We start from the raw sequence: 25,808 nt of genomic DNA on the forward strand, positions 1-25,808 counted from the left end.
CACTATGACCACCAGTGGCGTGCACTCGGTACAGCTCAGGAGTGATGCAAGAGGAGAAAGTATCATTCCCTTAGAGTTCATGTGCGCACACACACACACACACACACACACACACACACACAGATGTACAAGTCAACGTCATCTGGCAATCCCCCTTCTCTCACTCAGCTGGGCTTGGTCTGGTGTCTTGTGAAGTTCTGACGGCCTAAATTACTTCCACATTTGATTCGCATTAGTAAGGAGAGGCTTGTTTTTCACCCTTAATTGGTTTGCTCTGTTTATAAAGCTGATTAAGTTAGAGGGACAGAAAACACAGGGTTTATTTAGCAGTTCACAAAATTGGAGCTCCAAAAGGCAAAATCTGAAGACATACTTCCTGATGTATACAATAATGTATTTTACACATAAGAATAAAGCTGATTCGAATTCCCGCAAATAAAGTTTAATAAATTCAAAAGACATTTTCCCCCCATTGAAACATGAAAATCCCCCTCATTGTCCTGCATAAGTCAGTTTTCAAACTATGGGTCACGACCAGTGTAGTCCGATACATGAGACACATGACTCTTATTAGTCTGTCATTTTAATGAATCTTTCAAAAATACAATCTCAGGAGTTTAGTTTGAATTCTTTTCTGAATGAACTATGAATCGGTTAGTATTTAGACTCATAGGTGAGTATTTCCTCAATTGTTTTTCCCCCCATCTTTTTTTCAAAAGTTATTTGTTTGTTATTTTCTTTGTTAAACGTGTAAGTGGGTCCTCCTAGCATGAATCAGTTTGGGAACCTCTGTCTTAGGTCATTAAAGAGAGAAAATAATTATAGAGGAATTTAATGGCAATAATGCCACATTATTATAATATAAATACGTGCAAGATTTTACTTTTGTTTTCATATATCATTCTACAGAAAGCTTGTACACTTTTGCATGTACACGCTTGTTTAACACCATTTCAAATGTCACAGCCCTATTTCATCTCATCTTCTAAACTCCGACCTCAGAGCAAAGTCCCTCAGTACCCCACACACCGGCTGATATTAATCTTCATTTGACGAGCCAAAACCAACATCCAGGGTTTACACTGCACATAATTAAAAACTTTCCACAGATAAGACCTCCCTCTTATGTCTATCTATGCCTGAGCTTGCTTCTGTTGTGAGGTCCAAGATAAACACCGGACTGGCCTAAGAAAACCCCGTTAGGATGGGCCCATTACTGAGATAAGGGTGTGAGGAAAAATTGTTACCACTCTATCTATCACATACTGAACTGATGAGCAATTCCACCTCAACCCTACAATGACAAAAGAAGCTAAAACACCTGGACATTGCCAGTCGTCTTTAGCCAAGTCTGTATAAGCTCAAACCAACACACACACACAATGTCAGTATCAGAAAGTTTTAATTGTAAAAGCAAAAATAATCTGTAAACAGTACTTGCGGATACTGTAAACAAATCAGCATATTACAAAAACTAAATGTTCATTACAAATGTTTACACATGTCAGAATTAATCATTGTTACTTAAAGGGGCAGTTCACCCCAAAATGAAAATGTACTCACCTTTATGTTCCAAACCTGCATGACTTCTGTGCAACACAAAATAAATTATTCTGAAAAAACAATTTGGGCATTGACTTCCACTGTAGGCTATGGACAAAAAAACCTGAGACAAAATCTCAAAATCTCTTATGTTCCACAAGAAAGCAAGTCATTCGGTTTTGGAATGACTTTTTTTTTAAATTGGTGAACTTGTCTACACTTTTCTACATGTAGGCCTATATGAGTGTCACGGTACCATATGTGCACTAAGCATGCAGCAAAAAGTGCATGCTCCACCACTACTGTTTATTTAAAAATACTTTTCCATAAGCTATTAATCTGCTAAACCAAACCAAATATCAAGTGTTCCTGCAACCAATCGTAGTAGCCTAATGCTATATAAGCAGAGGACTTATACAGTCAATTAAGCCAAAAAATATTGAAAATAAAATCCCTAATTGTTTCAAACTTGACTTTCGTGAAACACAAAAGGGAGTCCCCATGCATTCACTTTCATTGCATAGCCTATGGCTATTTTTCCATACAAAGAATGGTGAATGAGATCGTACGTCTGCCTAACATTTCCTTTTGTGTTTCACGAACGGAAGAAAGCCAGACAGGTTTGGAACAACTTGAACTTGAGTAAGACTTTTATTTTGGGGTAAACTATCGCTTTAAAAAAATAGGACCGAGATTTAACAATAAATGGCTATATGGCGACATCTAGCGGTATAAAGTATAAATATCACAACATCTGTCTGTCGAAAGCATTCTTTTATGAATCACACGTGAGACAAGAACGCCCTCGAGAGATAGCAACGCAGTTTAATAGTAGGCCATATATATTGCTACTACTGCTATTAAAAAATAATAGTATAGTGATAGCGTAATGCAACCGCTATAGGTTACTACATGCAACTATAGGCTAATAATAAAATAATAGATTATATATAGCCTATATATACTCCTTATAAGTTGCATGTGTAACAGTTGCGCTACCACTCAATAGTGCGCTACTACTATCATTATTATTATTTATTTATTTTTTAATAGCAGTAGCATTTAGCAACTAGCAATATAGGGCCTACGATTAAACTGCGTTGCTATCTCTCGAGCGCGTTCTCGTTGGCTTGCGTGTGACGTGCAGAAAAGGGCAGAGTCTTCAGTGACGCGCGGCGGGCGGACCTCACGCAGTATGGCAGGCGGGATTGCCATGTAAAACTATGGGTTGACTAACCATAAACATATTTGAGATATTTACAATTCTATTTTCGACGAGTCATATTCATAGTTTGACTTGTCAGAATGACAATTAGAGATATCTGCAATTAGTTTTCACTAGGCTATATAAAGTGAAAATAATAGTTTTCATTATAAATTTCACTAATAAGAAATTACATTTGAGATATAATTTGAGAAATGTCTTCCTAGTCAAAAATCAGATTAAGATATCCATAATTAAATTGCAGATATATTTAAATAAGATTTGACAAGGAAGAATTCCAATTCAAGATATCTCTTATGCCTGTTCAAAAATCCAATTCAAGATAGGCTATCTACAATTTAGTGGCCTGTAGTGTTCAAAAATAAGTCCTCACAGATTATTTTCTCATCCAATTTTTTTTGAGGAGGCACTGTCTCCCTCCCCAGCTACAATTGTAATTTGACTAATACATTTGAGATAAATGAGATATCTCTAAATTAGAATTATTCCTAGTAAAAAAAAAACTATTATCTTTAATTACAATTTCTACTAGTTAAAACTCATTTCAGAAAATAGTTTCCAATGGAAGTCAATGGGAGAATATGACTATAATCAGAATAGCATTGTCGATATCTCAAATGTATAGGCCTTGTCAGAATCATGTTGTAGATATCTTAATTCCAATTACGACAAGTCAAAATTGCAGAATAGATATCTGTCTTTGGAATTTTACCTAAATTACAACGAGTAGAGCCAGGAGTATTAGGGAAAGTTCAAAAAGAAGATATTTTAAAGAATGTCAGTAACCTCAATTGATGTACCCTGACTCCCAGTATGAAAAAAAATAGCCTATACGTCAATAGGGCACATCAACCGTCTTGATTCTTCAAAATATCTTCATTGGTTTTCAGCAGAAGAAAGAAACTCATACAGGTTTGGAACAACTTGAAGGTGAGTGAATGAAGACAGAATTTTAATTTTTGGGTGAACTATCCCTTTAAAGGTACGAAACTCAAAGTTCAAAGCAAAGGATTATTTGCTTTTACAGAAATGGCCTTTTAAGGACTACAACAAACGGTTGGTATAGGGACTACACGACATTCCTCCCGGGTTAGTGACATCACCAACCCTAAAATGTACATAAACCCGCCCCCGGGAACGCGATTTATAGATTATCATGACAAAATATGCTAATCAATGACTAGAAGATAACTACACTTAAGCTACCAAAATTCATCAACTAACCATTCAGAATTGTCCTGTTGCATTCTACATGTTATCACTATTTATTGAGTCTCTCTGTCATTGTCTGACTCCACATAAAAGGCTGAAAGTTTTTGACATTTTCAGTGCATGTCTGTGTGAGGTAAAAGGACACAAACTGTTGTAGCCCCCCCAGCAGCTCGTTTGCTTTTAAAGTAACACCAAGTAACTTTTCCTCTGCGGTCGCCCCCTACTGGTTGGAAGCGGAATTGTCCATTAGCGCTGTCGTAAATAATTTAGCCTACCGCAGCCTACTGTCGCACACGCACGCTCGCTGTTGATCTCCAGCACCGGCTTTGGAATCAACAATGGCCACAGACAAGGTAGAGTATGATGCATGATTTACGCTTACATAAGCGTCCGAATTTGAGGAAGTGGTGGGGGAAGTGACGTATGCCGTAGAGCACTCGAATTTTGTAGTTCTTTTTGTGCACGGGTTCCGACCCGAAACCCGAAGTTACATAATGCCAGTAAAAGCGATACAGACCATGTCAGGCTATTGCAGAGGTGTCATTTAACTTATTTTAAGTCGATGTACCATCACAAGGGTCTTGGAAATATATTATGAAGGTTGAAAAACTACTTAGTGTTACTTTAAAGGGACAGACACAAAAACGGTGTGTTTTTGCTCACCCTCAAAAAGTGACAATTTTAACATGCTATATAAAAATATCTCGGGGGTATTTTGAGCTAAAACTTCACATACACACTCTGGGGACATCAATACTTATTTTCACATATTGGGTAAAAGGGCATTATTAATATAATTTGATGCCTTTAATGCAATGCGGCTTGCCATACCCGCTGCCCTCGCTCGCTTTCTGAAGGAAAAACAGTACATGCTATGCTGCGGATCTCAAAGGAACCGTGCCAAAACAACAAGCATTGGATCCTCAAGCCAAGCCCCTTTGCGCGGAGACTTCTGTCTCTGCATATATTAACATCCACGTGCACATATCACGTCTACATATGATTAGGTATTGCTATAAATCACATTACTTACTTAAATGGTTTAATATGGCAGACGTTGTTTTTTTTGTCACCAGCACTCTATTTAAAATACTTAAAAAAAAAAAAGTGTATTGTAATAAAGCACTTTTTTAGGGACTACTACTACTAATACTACTACTAATTATTATTATTATTATTATATAAACATATAAATCATTCTGTTAATTATCATTTTAAATTCTGACAATTAAATGTCAGAGCTCATGCATGTTTGTATTTAGTCTTTTAATTATTCAGAAAATAATTGCATTATTATTTTCCTCCACAGTGCACTCGCAGCCTGTGGTCCAGCCAAAGAGAGCTGGAGTATGTTCATAATAAAGACGTCACCCTGTGCTTTGACCGTGCCAACCAAGTGCGCAGCTCTTAACTGTACAACTACAATCTCGACATGCTCACGGACGACCGAGGAATCCTCACATCCCCTGCGCTCGTCAACACAAACATTCTGGCACCGACTGCAGTGGGTCGGTAGCCAGGACACCGTTTTTCACTATAGGACGTTTTTGGGTACGCAGAGTTATTTGCTGCGCACTTGAAGCTGGAGCTGATTCGTGAGGATTTAAAGGAAGGAGAAGCCAGGGACTCTTAAGGTATTTCAAAATGCGACAGCGATATTCAGTATCGTTATCCAGCATGTGCGAGAGAGACAGAGCACGTGTGCACGACATGATTAAATCGTCTCAGCGTGTATCGTTTGCTTCACAGCGTCTCGTGCAAATATTTTCAACGTGTGGCGTTGTTGACGCTTATAGCGTTCTTCATTATGAACGCTTTCGTTCGTGGCCCTTGTAGCCTTACGCTATTCATTTTCAAACCTTTCATATTTCATTTTAGTTTCTCGAAAGTTCGAGAAAACAGTATTTGAAGGTTAAGAAATGGTGAAAAGTGTACTACGCACTTATCCGCACCGTGGTGATATGAGCTCGCGAGAGAGACACGCCCACTTCCAGTGTGTACGCGCGAGGAGCGCGTGTTTTTCAGTGCAGTGTCACTCTCGGATGCTGTTTGCATAACCAGTTTCGCTCTCTGACAGCCAACGCGTTCTTGCCATTTCCATTAAATGATTATCGAGTTTCGTTAATCTTAAGTACTAATCTGAATGGGAGACCTTTAAATTGTGTGAATGCGGAATGCTAGTTGTGTTTTGTGAACTGCAGGGGGCAGTGAGTGAGTCCTATTGTCGAGTCACTACTGAATGATAAAGTTTGAGTCATGCGATTTATAGGTCCCTTGAGTGTGTGTGTCTGTGAAGGAGAATGAGTCACTTCTGACGGGAACCCTTCTGGAAGGTGCTGTTTATCACATCCCAGAGAATATGTTTCACATGAAGACATATAATCATTAAAATAAATATTAATACATTTTATGCACAATTATTATATGTGTATACAAATATATTTTTTTACACTGAAATTTCTGGTAACACTTTAGTTCAGGGTCCAATTATTACTATTAACTGGTTGCTTATTTGCATAAATATTACTAGCATATTGGCTCTTCATTAGTACTTATAATAGGGCATATTAATATTAGCTGTTTATTAATACTTAAAAAGCACATATTAATGCCATATTCTGCATGAACATATTCTACATCCCTTAATCCTACCCAATACCTAAATGTAACAATTACCTTACTAACTATTAATAAGTGACCATATATATATAAATATAACACACGCACGCATGCACACGCACGCACGCATGCACACACACACACACACACACACACACACACACACACACACACACACACACACACACACACACACACACACACACACACACACGCATACACACACACACACACACACACATTGTGTAATGTATTATACATTTTGGACAGAAATTTTGGACAGTGATGAATTTGAAATATTTTATTTTACATCCTAACTTGTATTTGTTGTACATTTTATAAAATCCTTAAACATTCAGGGGGGTTTTTCAGCTTTATTTCAGTGTTTTCTGAATGTGAGCTAAACTATATGTTTTTGTATTACATAAGCATTGCTCCTGCGATGGAGGAGGTGTCAGGTCCCCGGTCCTGCACTGCAAAACCTCCCCGCAGTCTGCTGGAATGGAAGAAGAGAGTCAAGTCTGAGTACATGAGATTAAGACAGTTGAAACGCTTCCACAAAGCTGAGGAGGTCAAGGTAGAAGGCCTTTTGCAGTTTTTGTTTTGTTTTGTTATCTTCTTACTTTTACTCTGTCAGACCACACTCACACTATATTTTATTCTTTATTTTTCTTTACTCACTTCTCACAAAAAATTTTATACACTACTGTTCAAAATTTTTTTTTAAGAAATTAATACTTTAATTCAGCATAGATGCATTAAATAGATAAAATGTGACAGTAAAGACATCTATAATGTTACAAAAGATTTCTATTTCAATAAATTCCTTAAGAAAAACAACATTATATTCATCAAAGATTCTGAAAAAAATGTATCCCAGCTTTCAAGAAATATACAGATTGTCTCCAATCCAATTCAGTTTGTTTTAATTTGTCACGTGTCTTTGTTCGGATTACCGCCACTCAGATTACCGCCACTCACATTACCGTCCTTATTAGTTCATAAAAAGTTATGACCAATTTAGTACTTTGGGTTGCTCTAGCGCCACCTATGGGCCAATTGGGCTCATAATTTGATTTGTTTGATTAATTATCCTCGTTTGAGTTTACTACTTAAGTTGTTCCTTCACCTGCACCTACCTGTTGGGGATTATTTGAAAAGTAAACTTTGTGTTGAAACCTCATTCTTCAGTGTCTGCTTCTTCCTGCCTACATACACCGTAACAGATGACCGGACCAAACATGGATTGAAACGCTAAGTTCCTCGAGGTGGCTCAGGAGAGCGCAGGCTTTCTTTCTTTTTCTGCTCGTTTTTTCGTCTTGCAGTCATCTAACCACTCAACGACAAAACCTGAAGACCACGGAGAATGCGCGAGAGCCCCCCGCAAACGTTGAGGGACCACCTGCTGTGATGTGTGAGCCAGATCCTGAGGCCAAGAGGACAGAGTTCACCATCACCTAGAAAGTGAAGTCCTCCAGCCCTGTCACTGCTAGAAGCTTGCAGCCCTGTGCCATCTCTGGAGATGCCCTACCGGGACATCCGGCCTCGGAAATCCTTTCGCTCTATCTTAGTCTGTCCACTTGTCGGCTTCGTCCTGGCTCCTTCCACCTTCGGCTCCACTAGGGGCCCTCGGCCTAGTGACTCCACCAAGTTCCCTTGTCCCACCGGCTCCCCCTTGGTCAGTTGTCGCCCCACTTACTCCACGGACATACGGGCCATTCATTGCCCCCGTCGCTTCTCCCCTACGGATGCAGCGGGCTCCTTCCTCCCATCAGCATCACCTCAGTCCCCGGGCACCATGGCTCAACCTATGATGCTCGTCGCCGTGACATTGCCTGAGTCTCTAGCACCAGCGATGTCGCTCAGCTCCTCCAGCGGCCCTACATCTGCACCTTCGGATCCAGGGCACTCGTCTTCGTTGGTCGTTGACAGCCACAACTCCCAGAAATCTACAGCCACAGCTACCACATTTTGGCTCCTCCCGCCTTCGTCTCTGCCGTGGACTGTCGCTATGTAGAACTCTGGGTCTGCGCCATCAAACTTCCTCCACCTGTACCATCTGGGTCTCATTGTCCTGCCATCACCAGCCTTTTGCCTGTTAGTCCTGCTATCACCAGCCCTTCGCAACACCCTCGCCCTCCTCCTCTGGACCCCCCCCCCCGTTCTGTTACGGGGTGTGGGCGAGGGGGCGTTCTGTCACCATTCAGTTTAGTTTAGTTAAGTTTAGTTTAGTTTTCATTTTCATGTCACGTGTCTTCCTTGTTCAGATTCCCGCCACTCATCCGTCTCCTTGGTTACCGTCATTATTAGTTCAAATGCGTCAGCTGTGTTTGATTAATTATCCTCGTTTGAGTTTACTAAAGTTGTTCCTTCACCTGCACTCCTTGTCCGGTCACCGTTAGTGTGTGTGTGTGTGTGTGTGCTTGTTTATGTGATTTATGAGGACACAAATTTGTATAATGACATGCGTATTACACTGGTATTACAACTTAAACGTGGTTAATGAGGACATTTCATGAGTCCTCGTAATTCAAACAGCTTAAAAAACAATGTTTTATTAAAAATGTCAAAATGCAGAATGTTTCCTGTGATGGGTAGGTTTAGGGATAGGGCAGTGTAAGGGGATAGAATATACAGTTTGTACTGTAAAAACCATTATGCCTATGGAGAGTCCTCATGATGTAGTTTGTGTGTGTGTGTGTGTGTGTGTGTGTGTGTGTGTGTGTGCGTGTGTGTTTGTGTTACCTGCTACTACCTGTTCTGATGTTACCTTTTGGGGATTATATGAAAAGTTAACTTTTGAGTTGGAACCTTATTCTTCGGTGTCTTCGTCTTCCTGCCTACATACACCGTAACACAGATGTTTTCACTATTGGAAATAATACTAAAGGATCATGTGACACTTCAGCTTTGCCATCACAGGAATAAATTACATTTTAAGATATATATTCAAATAGAAAACAGTTATTTTATATTGTAATAATGTTACTGTTTTTAATGTATTTTTGATTTAATAAATGCAGCTTTGATGAGCATTAGAGACTACTTTCAAAAACTAAAAATCGTAAAAAAAAATCTTACATACCGGTACCACAAACTTGATTTTTCTCAATACTTTTCTACGCCATTCTAATTTCGTAATTTAACTTCCAATGCATATAATTCAGTCTTTATAACTATTTGGCTAAGTCTTTGTGTGTGTGTGTGTGTTTTTCTCAGTCTCTATTCCAGTCGAATCGCCTTAAGATTGAAGGAAGAACTGAGCTGCTGAACGAGGAATGGTCCAAGCTCCGAATCCAGTCCATTCCTCTGTCCACAACCTCTCTGCCCAACAAAAAGGCAAGAATGACACAGCCGGGGACCTTGACTACCACTAACCGCTGTCAGTCATCCTGCATCTGCTCTATGACACTAGATCGCTTTACTGTGAATTGAACCTGCTGCTAATTAAGCACAAGACTGTCCCCTCTAGCTGATTTATGAGCTGAATCAATACATAGTCAGCTTTGTCTTGCCATTTTCCAAACCTAATTTATTCAAACAAAATGCCAGTAATGACTCAAGATCAGGTGCCACAGTTTGTCTTCTTATTTCCTGCAGTACCCACTTTATCATGTCCTACCTGACAAGTGTTTAGATCAACTTAATTAATGATGTTATTAATGGACTGACTGTGGCACAGTTAACCTCTAATTAATTAGTCTGGGCAAATACAACCAGTAGACCAGTAAAAATGCAGCAAAGTGGGATTTTCTTTTCACAGATTCACACAGGGATTTTCAAATTTGCATATTTGTATGTTTGCCAAGTGAACGCTCAATATCTAAAACTCCTGTGATATCCACAATAAAAGCAGCCGGCAGGCACAGCAAAGCTTAGTTCTCTGCGGAAAACAGAGAGACTGCTCCACATACCAGCACAGCTGGATCCTGCATGCAACAGCTCTGCAAAACAATACCATACTTGAAGTTCTTTAGATACACCAAACCAAATATTTTTTTATTAGTGGATTATGATCACAAATCACAATTGTAAATGTATATCCTCTAGGTGTACCCAGTTTGATTCTTTTATCTAGTAGTTTGTATCAGTGATTTGGTGTAATATTTTAAAGGGATAATAATTTATGAATTGTGAATATTTTCATTTCAATTAATCAATTGATCTAGTACACAAAACTGATTTAAATACATATTTAAGTAGCGGACTAGCGCAGTGGCATTAGCCAACCAGGCCTACTTCCTAATCCACGTAACCGCATATATTTCATACCCTAGCCTGCGATCTCCCTGCTGCACGATTCTGAAAACTTCTGTTTACCCCTCCTCCCCCCCAGTGCCACCTGTAGAGATCTGCTATGGGGGTTTCTTCAATTTGCTCAGCAGCGTAGCAGATTTTGTCCACCAAAATCAAGCATATGTACATTCTATGCCCCATGCCAATAAATGCTGGTTAAATAATTCACTCATGATTGAAATGATTTTGCCACAATCAGCCTCATCAGTTCAACTTGATTCAAAAGATTTACAACTATAATATGGCTTCAGAAAATTCAGACTTGGATTACAGTGCATGCATCGAAAAGAGTAGACTACTTTTATTAAGTTTGTACATCCTTTTTGAAAACCTCAGTCCTTAAATACAGTAAAATACATGGAAAGGAGTGACAAATTTAATTATTGAACATTTCTTCTTTTGTTTTCCTGATAAGAAAGTAATTTTGGTTTGCGTTAGCATGATGGTAAATTATTACAGAATTTAAATTTTTGGGTGAAAATGTCCTTTAATAGTAGATCATTATTTATTTTTATTCAGTGATCCACGTAATCTGAGAAAAATTCAAATTCAACTAATATAAAATGAAAATTTTCAAATTACTTTGGCTAATTAATATATATAACAGTACTGTACAGTATATAACAGCTCTCTAATAGTTTTGTGTGACACTTATCATCTGTTTTCCTGTGTTCCTTTTCTTTTCCAATCACAGTTGTGCATGGTAGAGTTTGGCTTTCCGTCCTTTCCGAACCAGGCAGTTGCCATGCGTCCCTTGACAACTGTTGCTGGGATACCATTCATGTACTCCTGGTCCCCTTTGCAGCAGAACTTCATGGTACTGGATGTGGACAATAAACACACACACACACACACACACACACACACTAACACATTAAAAGCACTCAATCATGATCACCATTAGCAGCCTGCGTCTTAAAAAGAAGGAGAGAGAAAAGCATAATTTTATGGCACTGGTCATTTTGAAAGTAGGTCACCCTGCAGCAGCGCATTCACATGTTCCGACAGCCCTAAACATGTGTTTTTCAAATCATCTCTCAGGTAGAGGAGGATGTGCGTCTTTAAACGCCTACACTTGCTCACAGGCACAAATATAGGCATATACAAAAACACCCACTCGCAATACACATTTACAATATCGTGCATTTCTCTCTCATTTCAAAAACTCACTAATGCAGTGAAAAACCACGGCCTTCTTCCTAACATCTTTCCCCCCTCTTTCTGTCTCTGAGGTGGAAGATGAGACGTTTCTGCATAATATCCCCTACATGGGAGACGAGGTGTTGGAACAGGATGAGGCTTTCCTGGAAGAGCTTATTGACAATTATGACGGGGTGCATGGTGATAGAGGTGAGCATCACAAAATACTGTACGTATTTACACCCATTACCACAGGCGTCACTAGAACTGGACCGAATCTCTTCTAGAAAGACCTGAACGTTTTTAAGACACAAGAGTAAAGAAAGTTAATAAGTTTCAATAAAAATGGCTATAAAATTATTTGACCGTTATTACCACATGTTATTCAACCACTTAATCCTAACATATACTACCGTCAAAAGTTTGGGCTGCATTTTTTGGTCATATTGTGAAATATTATTACAATTTAAATGAACTGTTTTCGATTAAAATACAGTTTATTCCTGTGAATCAAAGCTAAATTTTCAGCTAGTCAATAAGCATCACATGATCATTCAGAAATCAGTGTAATATTTCTTATTATGAATTTTGAAAACAGTTGTGCTGCGTAACATTTTTTCAGGATTCTTTGATGAATAAAAAGTTCAAAAGAACAGCAGTTTTTCAATAGTAACCTAAACTTTTCAGTTAGTAATGTAATGCTGTTCCTGTTGTGATATCAATTTATCATATGTTTGTGAATGTTAGAACGGTAGTGGGGTGTACATAAGTATCTTGTACCTTGATAACAGGGGGAGGATTCATAAACGATGAGATCTTTAAGGAGCTGGTGGAGGCATTGAGCCAATACTCAGACCCAGAGGAAGAAGAGGAGGAAGAGCCCACAGAGAGAGCAGAGAATGAGGAGGAGGAGGAGAAAGGCATGCAGGAAAGTGCTGCAGAAGGACCAGAGGAGTCAACAGAGGGCTTCTTCGAGACAAAGAGGAGCACTGCTGAAGGTGAGTTGGTTTTGAACAGAAAAAAAAATTGGATAAAGCTATTAGTTTTTTGTTTCAATTATTGCATTTAATTGTATTCATTTTTAAAGGGAAGTTGAGTTTACTGACTAATAACCTGAATTGTGTAATGGTATTGTGTTTTTGGTATTTTGTACAAATAATAAGATCTTTAAACCAATAAATAAATTAATAAGTTTAATGGCCACATGTTGTGTCAAATTACCATAGAATTAGGGCTTTTAATACCATTTGCAGTTGAATTTCACTGGTTGAACAACAAATAGACTTCAATGCACATGTGTTGCCCATCAGTGTGTCTGTGTCTGCGTGCAATTGTTTGTTCTGAGTGTCGCCGCTATTCCCACTAAGAGCACTGTTTGTTCACTCAGTTTGTTTTAGGCCAGAATCCCGTTACAGTACACACTGACCCTTGCGCCACAACAGAGGAAACACACACACACACACACACACACACACACACACACACACACACACACACACACACAAAGTGTGACTAAAAAGAGGAATAAAAAAATCATCTTTTGGAAATTGATCTTAATGCCTTAATAAAAAAAATTGGGAAAACTCCAACCTTTAAGGACACCAATTTTCTTTGTGAATGAATAATGTATCGTAAATAAATAAATGTTCTTCCTTAAAATACAGGGTGCATAAGCCAGGACACCCCTATGTTAAATTCCCATAGAGGCAGGCAGATTTTTATTTTTAAAGGCCAGTTATTTCATGGATCCAGGATACTATGCATCCTGATAAAGTTCCCTTGGCCTTTCGAATTAAAATAGCCCCACATCATCACATATCCTTCACCATACCTGGAGATTGGCATGGTTTTATTTCAGTTAGCCTAATAGCTGGTTTGATTTGCATTGAGAGATGATCTTATGGAAAGTACCCCATGCCAAAGCTTAGCACTGTAAACACTAGGCTGCTTTTACTTTATACTGTAAGTCAAATTCCAGACAATGCTGATCTTACTACTCATGCTTTTCCCTCACCAGGAAGAGAGTTGTCCACCAATAAGAAGATTCCTCACGACAAGATTTTCACAGCTATTGCGTCCACGTTTCCATACAAAGGCACCACGGAGGAGCTGAAGAACAAGTAGGCCACGCTATTGAACATCTGAACTCTTTGTGTGTGTGTGTGTGTATGTGTGTGTGTGTGTGTGTGTGTGTGTGTGTGTGTGTGTGTGTGTGTGTGTGTGTGTGTGTGTGTGTGTGTGTGTGTGTGTGTGTGTGTGTGTGTGTGTGTGTGTAGACTTCCCTTTTAGAAAGGAAAGAGATTCGAATGTGAAGCAGGTCGGATTCAAACCTGCCTTTCCCAAATGTGCAACGTAGAGCGTGTGCGCCGATCTGATCTCTTTAATAGTGAAACTTTAGTATATATAAATGTGAACTGTGTATTTTAAAATCACATTTTCAAATGTTTCTTTCTTTTCTGATTCTGAACACTCTCCTGTCTTCCATTATTTGGACAAACGGGTGAGCTTGTTTTAGATGGATGTTCAGTTCAGTCCAGTCAAATCCAATTCATTTCAGTTTAACTTATTTTGATTTAATCTCAAAGTTGCACACAATGTGAACAATGCAGTGTGTTACAAGCTTATACAAGCATGATGGCAAACCTAACATGCATACACATTCTTCACTTGAGTAGGAAAGAATATGTCATGCCAATTTAAAGCCGTGGTAAATGAAGGTTCATGGGAAGCTCCTCTGGCTCTGCTGTCAGCTGGCTGTGCAGCCCTCGCAGCAGCAGTGGAAACAAAAACCCGTCACAGTCTGCATTATCATCCAACTGTTTCATGTCATCATTGTTCATTCCACCAGCTGTGCTCATTTTATTTCTTTCCGCTGGCTGGGGGAAATCTGTGGGTGAGAGTTGTATTTAATGCCCTGTTTTGTTATTGTAAAACTAATTCAGTACTTTAAACTTAGGGACAGGTCATCCAAAACAGAATATTCTGTCATCATTTTATTCACCCCAAAGTTTATTGAATTTTTTTCTTGGAACAAAAAATACATTGAATACATACAAAATATAATTGACACACAAAATGACAGTTCGTAGTAATGTTAGCAATGTATTTTGAACAACACAAGGGTCAGTAAGTAGGCTTTAAGTAAAGTGTTACCTTTAATTTTTTGGGTGAACTAATGCTAAAAGAATCTACTGATCTTTGACACCATAAAAATAAAGAAACTAGGACAAAATTATTCACAAACTCCAAATCCTCATATAATGCACTGTTCTCCCACATACACCATTCAAAGATTAGGGGTCAGTAAGTCTTTATTTCATGAATACTTTTATTCACAAATGATCAATGATAATTAAAATGATCAAAAGTGACAGTAAAGACATTTATAATGATACAGATTTATACTTAAAATAAATGCTGTTCGTTTGAACTTGCTATTCATCAAATAATCCTTAAAATACGAATCATGATTTCCATAATAATATTAAGCAGCTCAACTGTTTTCAACATTGATGATAATAATAATAAAGTTTTTTTGAGTAATGATGCTGAAAATTCAATTACATTAAAGGTTGTGTAGGTAAGAATTGTCTAAAGAACTTTTTTTCAAATTGGCTTAAACTGTCTTTATATACCAATACATAATTAAAATGTAAGTACTTTGAAAAAGAGAGTATAAAAATTGAGTGACTATAGTGTATTTAATCTTCAAAAAACACAGCTCATTAATTCCTACCGGGACGAAACAAGTGATTGGCTTGCGCGACTGTCACTCTCCGTCGCCATGACTTCCGCCGCTATTACTGGCTATGCCCACGTGCGCGCACTCGCGCACCCGTTTTTAGGTGGGACTGAATGGAATTAATGAGCTGTGTTTATTGAAGATTAAATACACTATAGTCACTCAGTTTTTTATACTCTCTATTTCAGAGTACTTGCATTTTAATCATGTATTGGTATATAAAGACAGTTTAAACAAATTTCAATAAAAGTTTATTTAGACAATTCTGACCTACCCTACCTTTAATACATTAAATTTTAAAATATATTCAAATAGAAAACGGTTATCTCAAGTTGTAATAATATTTTACAATATTATTTACAGTTTTTTTTTCTTTTTTTCCAAATCAAATAAATGCAGCCTTGGTGAACATGAGACCCTAAACTTTTGAACAGTCTAAATGTAGATTAGCATTTCTCATTTCATGATACATTCTCAGTCAGGGTGAAAAAGGGACCCCATGTTTTCATATACAGCTCATGACGTCCTGATGCTCTGAATATCACGCGTTCGTGCAGTTTTAGATTTGCAATTTTGTTTTGCTGCTATTGCAAGTAATAATGTAACTGTATTTTTCTCTCTCTCTTGCAGGTATAAGGATCTCCTGGAGCCGTCCAGCCCTGTGCAGTTGCCTCCTCTCTGCACACCCAGCATGGACGGCTCCTTTGCCAAATCTGTTCAGAGAGAGCAAAGTCTGCACTCTTTTCATACACTTTTCTGTCGCCGCTGCTTTAAATACGACTGCTTCTTGCACCGTAAGACATTCTAATGCTCTTCTCTAGTCTGCAATGCAAATTATTTTGATGTTTTATATCATATTGTACAGTCTTGATCAGTGAATCAAACATACTGTTGAGCTGTTAAAAACAGCCATTAAAGATAGTCTCAAATGATCTGATCACAAGCGGTCAGCCAAGATTTATACTACAAATGTGATGTAGTCACACATGTTTTTGACTGCCTCCAAATGGGGCTTTGGACCTTGTTTACCACTGTATTTAGTGCTGACCGCTTGTGATCGAATCTCTCAGAATGGACGTAAATGAAACGTTCATGTTGTTTGTGCTCAGCTTTCCATGCATCTCCTAATGTATACAAGAGGAAGAATAAAGAGATCCGAATGGAGACAGAGCCCTGTGGACTGGACTGCTTCCTGCTGCAGGTACAGTTTTCTAATGATTTCATGACTTTACTGTCAATTTATAATTGAATTAGAACCTGTTTATTTATTAATAATCTTTTATCTTTCACCCTTCTTTGGTCACAGAAAGGGGCAAAAGAGTTTGCTGATCTAAACATACGGAGGTCTCAAAGGCCCCGCCGTCGACGCCGACAGCCCCGCCCCTCAAGTTCATGTGGCCCCACAGTCTCCGATGAGGAGGGAAAAGGAGAGAGTGACCACGATACCACCAGTTCCTCAGGTACACACACCAATGTGCATTTCCACACCTTAATGTACAGTCACAGTGGATAAAGGGTTAATAAAGACCAAAATAACACACAGGCAAACTTTCCATTGCTAAAAATAGAATTGCCATAATAAAAATAGAACTCTTGTCCCATTGAGGTGAGTTGTAAATGGAAGCTTGTTTCCGCCACAGAATAAAAAAGAAAAAAGGTTATTGCAACTTATGTCACAATTCTGACTTTTTTTCTCAGAATTGAGAGTTAAAGGATTAGTTCACTTTAAAAAAATGTTTTGCTAATAATTTACTCACCCCGATGTCATCCAAGATATCCATGTTTTTCTTTCTTCAGTCGAAAAGAAATTAAGGTTTTTGAGGAAAACATTCCAGGATTTTTCTACACAGAATGGACTTCAATGGCAACCAAATATTACAATGTTCAAAGAAGTTTCAAATGTCCGTCTCAATGCCGCTTCGAAGTCTCTACACGATCCAAGTCGAGAAATAAGGGTCTTATCTAGCGAAATGATTGGTCAGTTTCTAAAAAAAATATATATATGTATACTTTTTAACCACAAATGCCCTTCTTGTACCATTTCTGAGATGCGCCACGTATTGACGATTACATCATCATGTTGGAAAGGTCACGGAAAACTAAAATAAATAAATTAAAACAAAGATATCGGACGATTTTGAAGTTGGAGGAGAAAATTACATGGAGTTTTTCGCCCTTCCATAGGAACCATTGGAACACAAGAACATTATTATTATTACCTGCTTATTACTAAGGCAGTTTTTATAATTTTTGCATGTTTGGTGATAAAAGGAGCAAAATTACCATTCTGGTTATCAGCTGATATTAAGATGTTTTATTTATTTACCAGTATCAGTTAGTTTTGCTGCAATGCATATTTAATTGTACATAATCTAATGCATCCTAGCTGAATACAAGTATTAGTATCTTAAAAAAAAGAGACACCTAACTTTTCTATTCAGCTCTGATTCTTAAAGATTCATTCAACACACTGGTAGACCGGTAGACTCACATGTTCATTCAACACACTGGTAGACTCACATTTACCTGTGTGATTGTTCGTGTGTCAGAGAGTAACTCTCAGTGTCCCAGTCCCACCAAACTGAGAACAGGAGAGGAAGGAGCCGAGGAGTCCAAGCCGCCTGCTCAGTGGGGCGGAGCAGAGGAGTCTCTGTTTAGAGTCCTGCACGGCACATATTTCAACAACTTCTGCTCTATTGCACGACTGATTGGCACCAAGACGTGTAGAGAGGTATGTTCAAAAATGACAAAGAACAGGTGGTCAAATATGGGACTTTTGCTTGTTTGATAATGTACCTTTGTAAAGGAGTACATTACTGCAGATTTAAAGTGAATGCAATTATATTGAAAGTGCAGAAGGTTCTACTGAATTTACTCAAAAGCAAAGACTGTTTAAATGTAGGACTGTGTGCATGTGTGCCTGTGAGTTTTTCCCAGAAAGACATGTGGTTTGGCTAACTGGAAATGTGATTACCTCAAATCATGGGTTTTTCTTTCATTTTGGGAATGGTCCAAATCTTTTTCTAGAAGAGCCTTGTTTTGTGTGTGTGTGTGTGTATGTGTGTGTGCGCGTGTGTTTGTGCGTGTGTGTGTGCGTGCGCGTGTGTGTGTGTGTGTGTGTGTGTGTGTGTGCGTGCGTGCGTGTGTGTGTGTGTGTGTGTGTGTGTGTGTGTGTGTGTGTTTGTGTGTGTGTGTGTGTGTGTGTGAAAGATCAACATGATAATGAGTGGTTACGTCTCAGTTGGGTTTCAAAGTACTGACTAACGCCCATTAAGTGTTGCGGTGTGTGTGTGGGAATGTACATGTTGCAATGCTCTGTCTGTGCTTATGTCTGTGTGTTTGTACAGGTCTACGAGTTTGCAGTGAAAGAGATGCTGATTCTCCGTGTTCCACTGGAGGATGGTGGAATCACACCTCAGAAGAAAAAACGAAAGCACAGGCAAGATGTTAACACACCCTCCGCCAATCAGATTCATGCTGTAGTAATATACAAAATACGAACACTAGAGTTCAACAGCGTTTCCGTTTTTTGTTTTCTTTATAGATTATGGGCAAAGATACAGCTGAAGAAAGGTAAGACTCTCAACTGAAACACCAGACTGAGACGTGGTTTCAATGGCTTGGCAGGTTCAGGAATGGACAAACAGAAGGAAAAGTCATGGAGACTTTTATAGTTGGGGCGATTATGACATTATTATGGCTGGCGATTAGTAGTTAGACAAATTATTGCAATTATTAAATGAATGGTCTGCTTTGTTTATGTGCTTTACATTGTAAGCTTATACAACACTTAACATATTCTAAATGTTTCAGTACTTTATATAACATTTTATATATTTTGTATGCATAATTCTTAACATTTTGTTAAAAAATGGCAAAAGGCCTATTATCTGTAGTCAATATAATTCAGTTCTAAAATATAAAATTATACTACATATACTTATTGAATATACAAAATTGCAATAACGTTTTACAATATGTTACTTTTTTAACAGTAAGTTGTATGTTAGTATGAAACAACAATGAACAACAATTTACAGCATTTATTTATCTCTGTTAATGTTAGAAATGTGTGTTTTTCTCTATGCAGCAATCACAAATGACTGAAAACATAATGAAATGTCTCTGTTCAAATTGCATGGGAACCTTGGTTATTACTCTTCTTTTTCTTCCTGTTTGTTGTGCAGACAACTCATCCAATCAAGTGTACAATTATCAGCCATGTGACCACCCTAAGCACCCGTGTGATAGCACCTGTCCATGTGTGGTGACACAAAACTTTTGTGAGAAATTCTGCCAGTGCAATCGAGAGTGTGAGTTCAACACAAATGAACATGCACACACATGCAAATACATGAAGTGTAGACATGATTTATGAGCTCCTTAATACCTGCACACCACTAGGGGGCGACAACAAAACAACATCAGACCACTAGTGATGCATTGCAGTGAATAAATGAAACACTTTCTTTAAAAAGTCACCATACCATTTTGACCTTTGCTCAAATTATGTCATTTTGAACATTTATTTATTTTATTTTAGTTACATCTCAAACATTCACAGGTCACTCTGACCCAGTTTTGCCCTGTTTTTTGGTTCTAGGTCAGAATCGGTTTCCTGGCTGTCGCTGCAAGACTCAATGTAACACCAAGCAGTGTCCGTGTTACCTGGCGGTGCGGGAGTGTGACCCTGACCTCTGCATGACCTGTGGGGCCGCAGACCACTGGGACAGCAAACAGGTCTCCTGCAAGAACTGCAGCATCCAGAGAGGACTCAAGAAGGTATGAATGAACCACTTTTCAGTGACCTTGTAAATAATCAACACGTTTGTCTGTCTATCTGTCTGTGGTGGACAGTAACAAATGTATGCACTACTCTTTCTTATTAGTGCTGACTTCTGACTAGTGCTGGCTAAAAATATATATACGTGCTGGTCCATCAATCAGTACTTTTTACTTACAATCAGTACTATTTTAACCCTTTCACACGTAAGTTTAAAATATTCTAACTGACCCCCCAGCGTGAGTTTTTCAAGGCGACCGTTATTTAGAACCTGTCACTTTATCGTTTCCATGGTGACACGTCATTGCTTGTCACGTGACACAGCGCAAACACAACACAGCGCTGAATGAATGATGATCTGCTTTTATGCAATTTTCTCTTTTTTATTCAAAATATTCAAAAATATGTTAGATATAGCATGAAACACAGATATTCCGATTGTCAAATATGTGCATGTGGATGTGTTTGGTTGTTTAAACACTTTTATAACGATCGCTTTAGTTGAGCTGTATGCGCGATGGGCGGCGCCATGTTAGTTTGTGCTGGATTTACAACACGTCAATTCCTCCACTTCTCACGAAATACATGAAAGTAAGTGGCAGGTTAACTGGGAGAAGAATAGGGTAAAATGTAAAGCTACTTACACATTGTGTATCTGATATGAATAAAACATGTCGTCTTATTATGATGGAAAGGATTATTATTGGCGCTTCCATAGACATCTGTGTGTATTTTACAAACTCAAATTCATTGGTTTGCTAGTACTTATGTGATTTTAAATGCCTGAAACCTAAAATAAACATTATGTGGTTGAAAACACTGAATAGTTGTGATATATGACAAGCGTGAGCGAGCACGTCCGTCTCTGGCTCAGCGCCAGCCAACGCGCGAAAGCACATTTGAATTTAGCAGTTGATCACGTGATGCGCTGACCGTTCTAATCACACCGGTGTGATCGTACGCTCCAGGGACCAGCCAAGACTGATCACACGGGTGTGATCGTACGTGCGAAAGGGTTTAATAGGGTATCTATACTTTTATTACTCGAAGTACTTGATTTGTGAACTTCGTCCAGCACTGCTATCTATGTAGTTTTCATCCAGTATGGTACATGCTGATAATCAAAGGGAAATAACAGATAAAGAAGATGCTTTAGGCATGTGAATGTTGTTCATGTCCTGTTTGCCAGCACCTGCTCCTGGCCCCATCTGATGTTGCAGGGTGGGGTACATTTATCAAAGAGCCAGTCCAGAAGAACGAGTTAATCTCAGAGTACTGTGGAGAGGTCTGTGGAAATAAGCATTCGATTCTGTGATTCTTCTGTTACATTCTTACGGTAGTCATCTGATTAATGCATTGTGTGTGTGTGTGTGTGTGTGTGTGTAGCTTATTTCCCAGGATGAAGCAGACCGGAGGGGCAGAATCTATGACAAGTACATGTCCAGCTTTCTGTTCAACTTGAACAATGGTACTGGCTAGATTCATTATGTTATATAAATTATATTATATTATAAATTGGTTTTCACAAGTGTTTTCATTTTATTCCAGACTTTGTAGTGGATGCCACTCGGAAGGGGAATAAAATACGATTCGCCAACCACTCGGTCAACCCCAACTGTTACGCAAAAGGTACTTTATTTCATCAAATCATTATCAATGTGCAAAGACAACACTGAGTTGAAGCTTTTAAGCATGTCTGACACTGGTTAATATTGCAGTTGTCATGGTTAACGGTGATCACCGCATCGGAATCTTTGCCAAGCGCTCCATACAACAAGGAGAAGAGCTCTTTTTTGATTACAGGTAGGTTTTGTTAAACACTCATATATGCATTCTAATGAGATTGATGATTTTGTGACGTGATTTTATTTTTCCTGTTTCTTAGGTACAGTCAAGCGGATGCATTGAAGTATGTGGGCATTGAGAGGGAAACCGACGCATAGATCTGCATCTTGAGCGTGTCCGCATTTAGATGGTAAAATTTTTGCCTACCCACAATGCTTTGCACTTCACTGAGGGTGAGATTTAAGAATTCCCATGGGGCATGATTTTGGAACGACATCACATCGATCTGATGATGCATTTAGAGGATGATGTCACCATCTGCAAACCTGTGGTTTAACTGAATTGTCTGAACAAGCGTTTTTGTTTACTTTTTTGTGATGATGTTTGTTATGATATTGAAGAAACTAAAAGGCGTCCTCAAATTGACAAATCCACTCCTCCACATTTGCACTATATCGCCAATACCACAGGATATTGATAGATGGCATAATTTTCTGTCATGGAAGGAAGAATGCCAGTTCAGACAATTGTCTTGGAAGTTTTTTGTTTTGTTATACATTCAATCTCTCCATTCAAAAGGCACTGTAAATGGCTTTTGAAATAGCTATAACGTCTATATGCTCAATGTATACTAACTGAAAACTGAATGCATCACACCTAGCCGTCGTTGTTGTTTCTGGTCAAAATATTCAGTAGTACAAAACATCAAGCAATATTTCATTGTTACATTTGCACTTATAGTCAGTCAGTTCAGTATCTTCTCTTTCTAGAACAAACTTCAGTAAACTTGTCTGCAACCTGATGTCATTTGATGTTAGCCTGTTACTGTAATGTGCATTGCTCTTGCAGTCCATATCTATCTATCTATCTATCTATCTATCTATCTATCTATCTATCTATCTATCTATCTATCTATCTATCTATCTATCAGCTGCTTGCTGTATTGCACAAAGCTGGCTCATGTTGTCAGATTACTATTCTAACTAACATAGCACTAAGGCAGTTAATCTTCATTTCTGCTTAAACTGTATGAGGTTAAATATTGTTAATGTTGTGTAGAAATAAACAAAACAAGTAACCGTATAAACCGACAGACTGAATGTGAACTGTGAGCTAAAGGATATTGTTTAGCAGGCTTTTTTAAGAGTGAGTGTACAAAATAGGCCTAACAAGGGTTCGGGTTTTGGTTTCATTGTACCATTTTATGTAAAATAAAGAGCTAAACCAAATGACCATATTTGTTTAATATGCCCTAGATTGTAACGGCACTTCACATGTCCACTAGATGGAAATATGGACAATTTGCTGAGAAAATAATTCCTAGTGTCTTGTCAATTTAGTTGCATTTTTATCTGAACTATTTTGTGCTTTATATTTATCCCAAAACACAGAAAAGAGCTTTCTGAAAAAGTCGAGTGCAATTGAATTTACAGATGTGTTTAAAAGCAGATACACATGTAGAAAATGTAGTGATGTTGTGTTTGACACGTTTAACTCAAGACATGAATTATGTCTGCGTCTGTCTTAAATTATTCATTATAGAAAGAGTCCGTTTCCTTCAGACTTTTTATTAAAGTGTCATTTGGGATGTGTTGTTTCTACAGTCATTTACAATTAGGGTGACAATCAAACCCAGAACTAAAGAATGAAGAAAACTCAAAATGAACACCTTGTCACACCCGACCACAAAGCTGAAATCACCTCCTTGTAAGACTTTGAGGGATAGCATTATAATGTTTTTGTCTGATCTCATGAAGCTAGTTGATCTTTTGCCTTGGGCGTTATCACAGGGATTATTTCGGCAGATGTTTCACATTCACAGGACCTATAATTACCCTGAATCAACCTCATGGGCACAGTGGTAATAAAAGATGATTGCGATCACCTCAACTTAAGAATGAATCTGCAACATTTGTGTTAGTAGCTCTAAAGTCGAAGGTAGCATGAATCCTAGAAAGGAAATACTATCAGAAGTATTCATTTACCGTCAGCAGATGCCATTTTCTCTATCGATCAAAAGTTCAGGGTCTTTGAGATTCTTTCAGTCTCTTATTCTCACAAAGACTGCATTCTGTAGTAATGTGAAATATTACATTAAAATTAACTTGCATTGTAAGATATTTTAAAATGTAATTTATTAATGTGATTACAAAGCTGAATTTTGACTCTTCAGTGTCACATGATCTGTCAGAAATCAAGAAAGAGATCAAGAAACATTATTATTATCAATGTTCAAAACTATTGTGCTGCTTCGTGATGCACTTTTTTTTTATGAATAGAAAGTTCAAAATCTTTTGAAACAATATAAATGTCTTTACTGTCACTTTAGATCAATTTAATGGATCCTTGAAAACAAAATCTTGCTGACCCTAAACTTTTGAATGGTAATGTACTGAAAAGTAAATGGTATATATACTGTTTACGACAAGTACAAATATCAACAAATGCATAATTTCCGATTTGATCAAACAGGAGTGCATGTATATGTACAGTATGTGCATTTGGAAAAGATGAGAAAGAAAACATTTCACAGTGATTAAGTGAAATGAAAAATGTATTACATGTAAAATGGATCCCTAAGGAGAATGTCACGAATCTATTAATACATTTCTCCAAGTGAAACAAACAGACCTCCACATGCTGATCACTGATGTGGTTTTCTTCAAACATCCAGTTAAATGTATGTCAAAGAGGAAACATTCATTTTAGCTGCAGCTGGTTAAAGCATTGACAGAGACCTCATGTACACAAACATACATCACACAAACTAGTGCTGAATACCAGCCATTTACACCGGCTGCTGTCTTCTCGTATCACATAAACATTCATTTGAAAAATACCAATCTGGTGTAATTATTTATTTTTTAAAGAAATGTCAAATATGAGGAGACTTAGGTGTTCATCCCTGTGCAATTTAATAGCATTTCATTCTTCATTCAAGACTCTTTTCGAAGTAAAAATGAATTGAAAGTCTATATTCCACTGGTTTAAAGGATGATAGAAGGGAAGTAGTAAAAGAATAAGGGATACATAAAGAAAAAAGATTAACAGAAGAGACAAAAGAGGAGGTTTAGAAACCTGGCAGAGGTCATGAGGTTAAAGCTGAACTTATTCAACACTCATCCATTCAAAATAGTCTCACTTGCCTGCCTTTTTATACAAATTAGAATGATAAAAAGAGAAGTACACTTTATTTATACATATACATTAACAGCATAATCTGTGGGTGAATATTGAGCAATCTCTTTGATAAAAGCTCTTATGGCTCTGTTAAAGAAACAGACTAAAGAACATGTGCCTGGCACTGGAAGCAGCGGATTCTTCTTTTTCTTATTGCGTTTCGATGAAAAGTGCAGTAGTCATGCAAAATGCATAGCTTCTAAAGATAATATATATGTGTTCTACCTTATTTGCTCTTTTTTTTGTTTTAATAGCTAATTTTACATCCTGAAAGACGATGAAAG

At 38.0% G+C, this 25,808-nt stretch overlaps 1 protein-coding gene across 2 annotated transcripts; it reads left to right on the top strand.

The window, feature by feature from the left end:
* The first annotated feature begins 5,299 nt into the window (after window positions 1-5,299).
* On the top strand, window positions 5,300-23,931 carry ezh1 (enhancer of zeste 1 polycomb repressive complex 2 subunit). 2 transcript variants are annotated; one of them, XM_079611325.1, is made up of 20 exons: window positions 5,300-5,613; window positions 7,028-7,175; window positions 9,818-9,937; window positions 11,589-11,711; window positions 12,127-12,244; window positions 12,826-13,032; window positions 14,052-14,154; window positions 16,407-16,570; window positions 16,886-16,977; window positions 17,083-17,236; window positions 18,326-18,507; window positions 19,124-19,215; window positions 19,321-19,349; window positions 19,964-20,089; window positions 20,380-20,558; window positions 21,749-21,844; window positions 21,946-22,027; window positions 22,108-22,188; window positions 22,278-22,362; window positions 22,445-23,931. In XM_079611325.1, the coding sequence occupies exons 2-20, from the start codon at window positions 7,041-7,043 to the stop codon at window positions 22,500-22,502; spliced, it is 2,226 nt and encodes a 741-aa protein (XP_079467451.1). In that variant the 5' UTR covers window positions 5,300-5,613; window positions 7,028-7,040; the 3' UTR covers window positions 22,503-23,931. The 2 variants fall into 2 exon arrangements, with proteins under 2 accessions (XP_079467451.1, XP_079467452.1); XM_079611326.1 differs by lacking the exon at window positions 7,028-7,175 and having other exon boundaries at window positions 5,418-5,613.
* Window positions 23,932-25,808: the final 1,877 nt, after the last annotated feature.

Source organism: Phoxinus phoxinus (genome assembly GCF_949152265.1).
Source record: "Phoxinus phoxinus genome assembly, chromosome: 1".
Taxonomy (NCBI): Eukaryota; Metazoa; Chordata; class Actinopteri; order Cypriniformes; family Leuciscidae; genus Phoxinus; species Phoxinus phoxinus.

Coding starts and splice junctions, on each gene's coding strand:
- ezh1 (XM_079611325.1), top strand. CDS start 7,041: ATGGAGGAGGTGTCAGGTCCCCGGTCCTGCACTGCAAAACCTCCCCGC. Junction 9,938..11,588: donor CCTCTCTGCCCAACAAAAAG/GCAAGAATGACA, acceptor TTCCAATCACAG/TTGTGCATGGTAGAGTTTGG. Junction 14,155..16,406: donor ACGGAGGAGCTGAAGAACAA/GTAGGCCACGCT, acceptor TCTCTCTTGCAG/GTATAAGGATCTCCTGGAGC.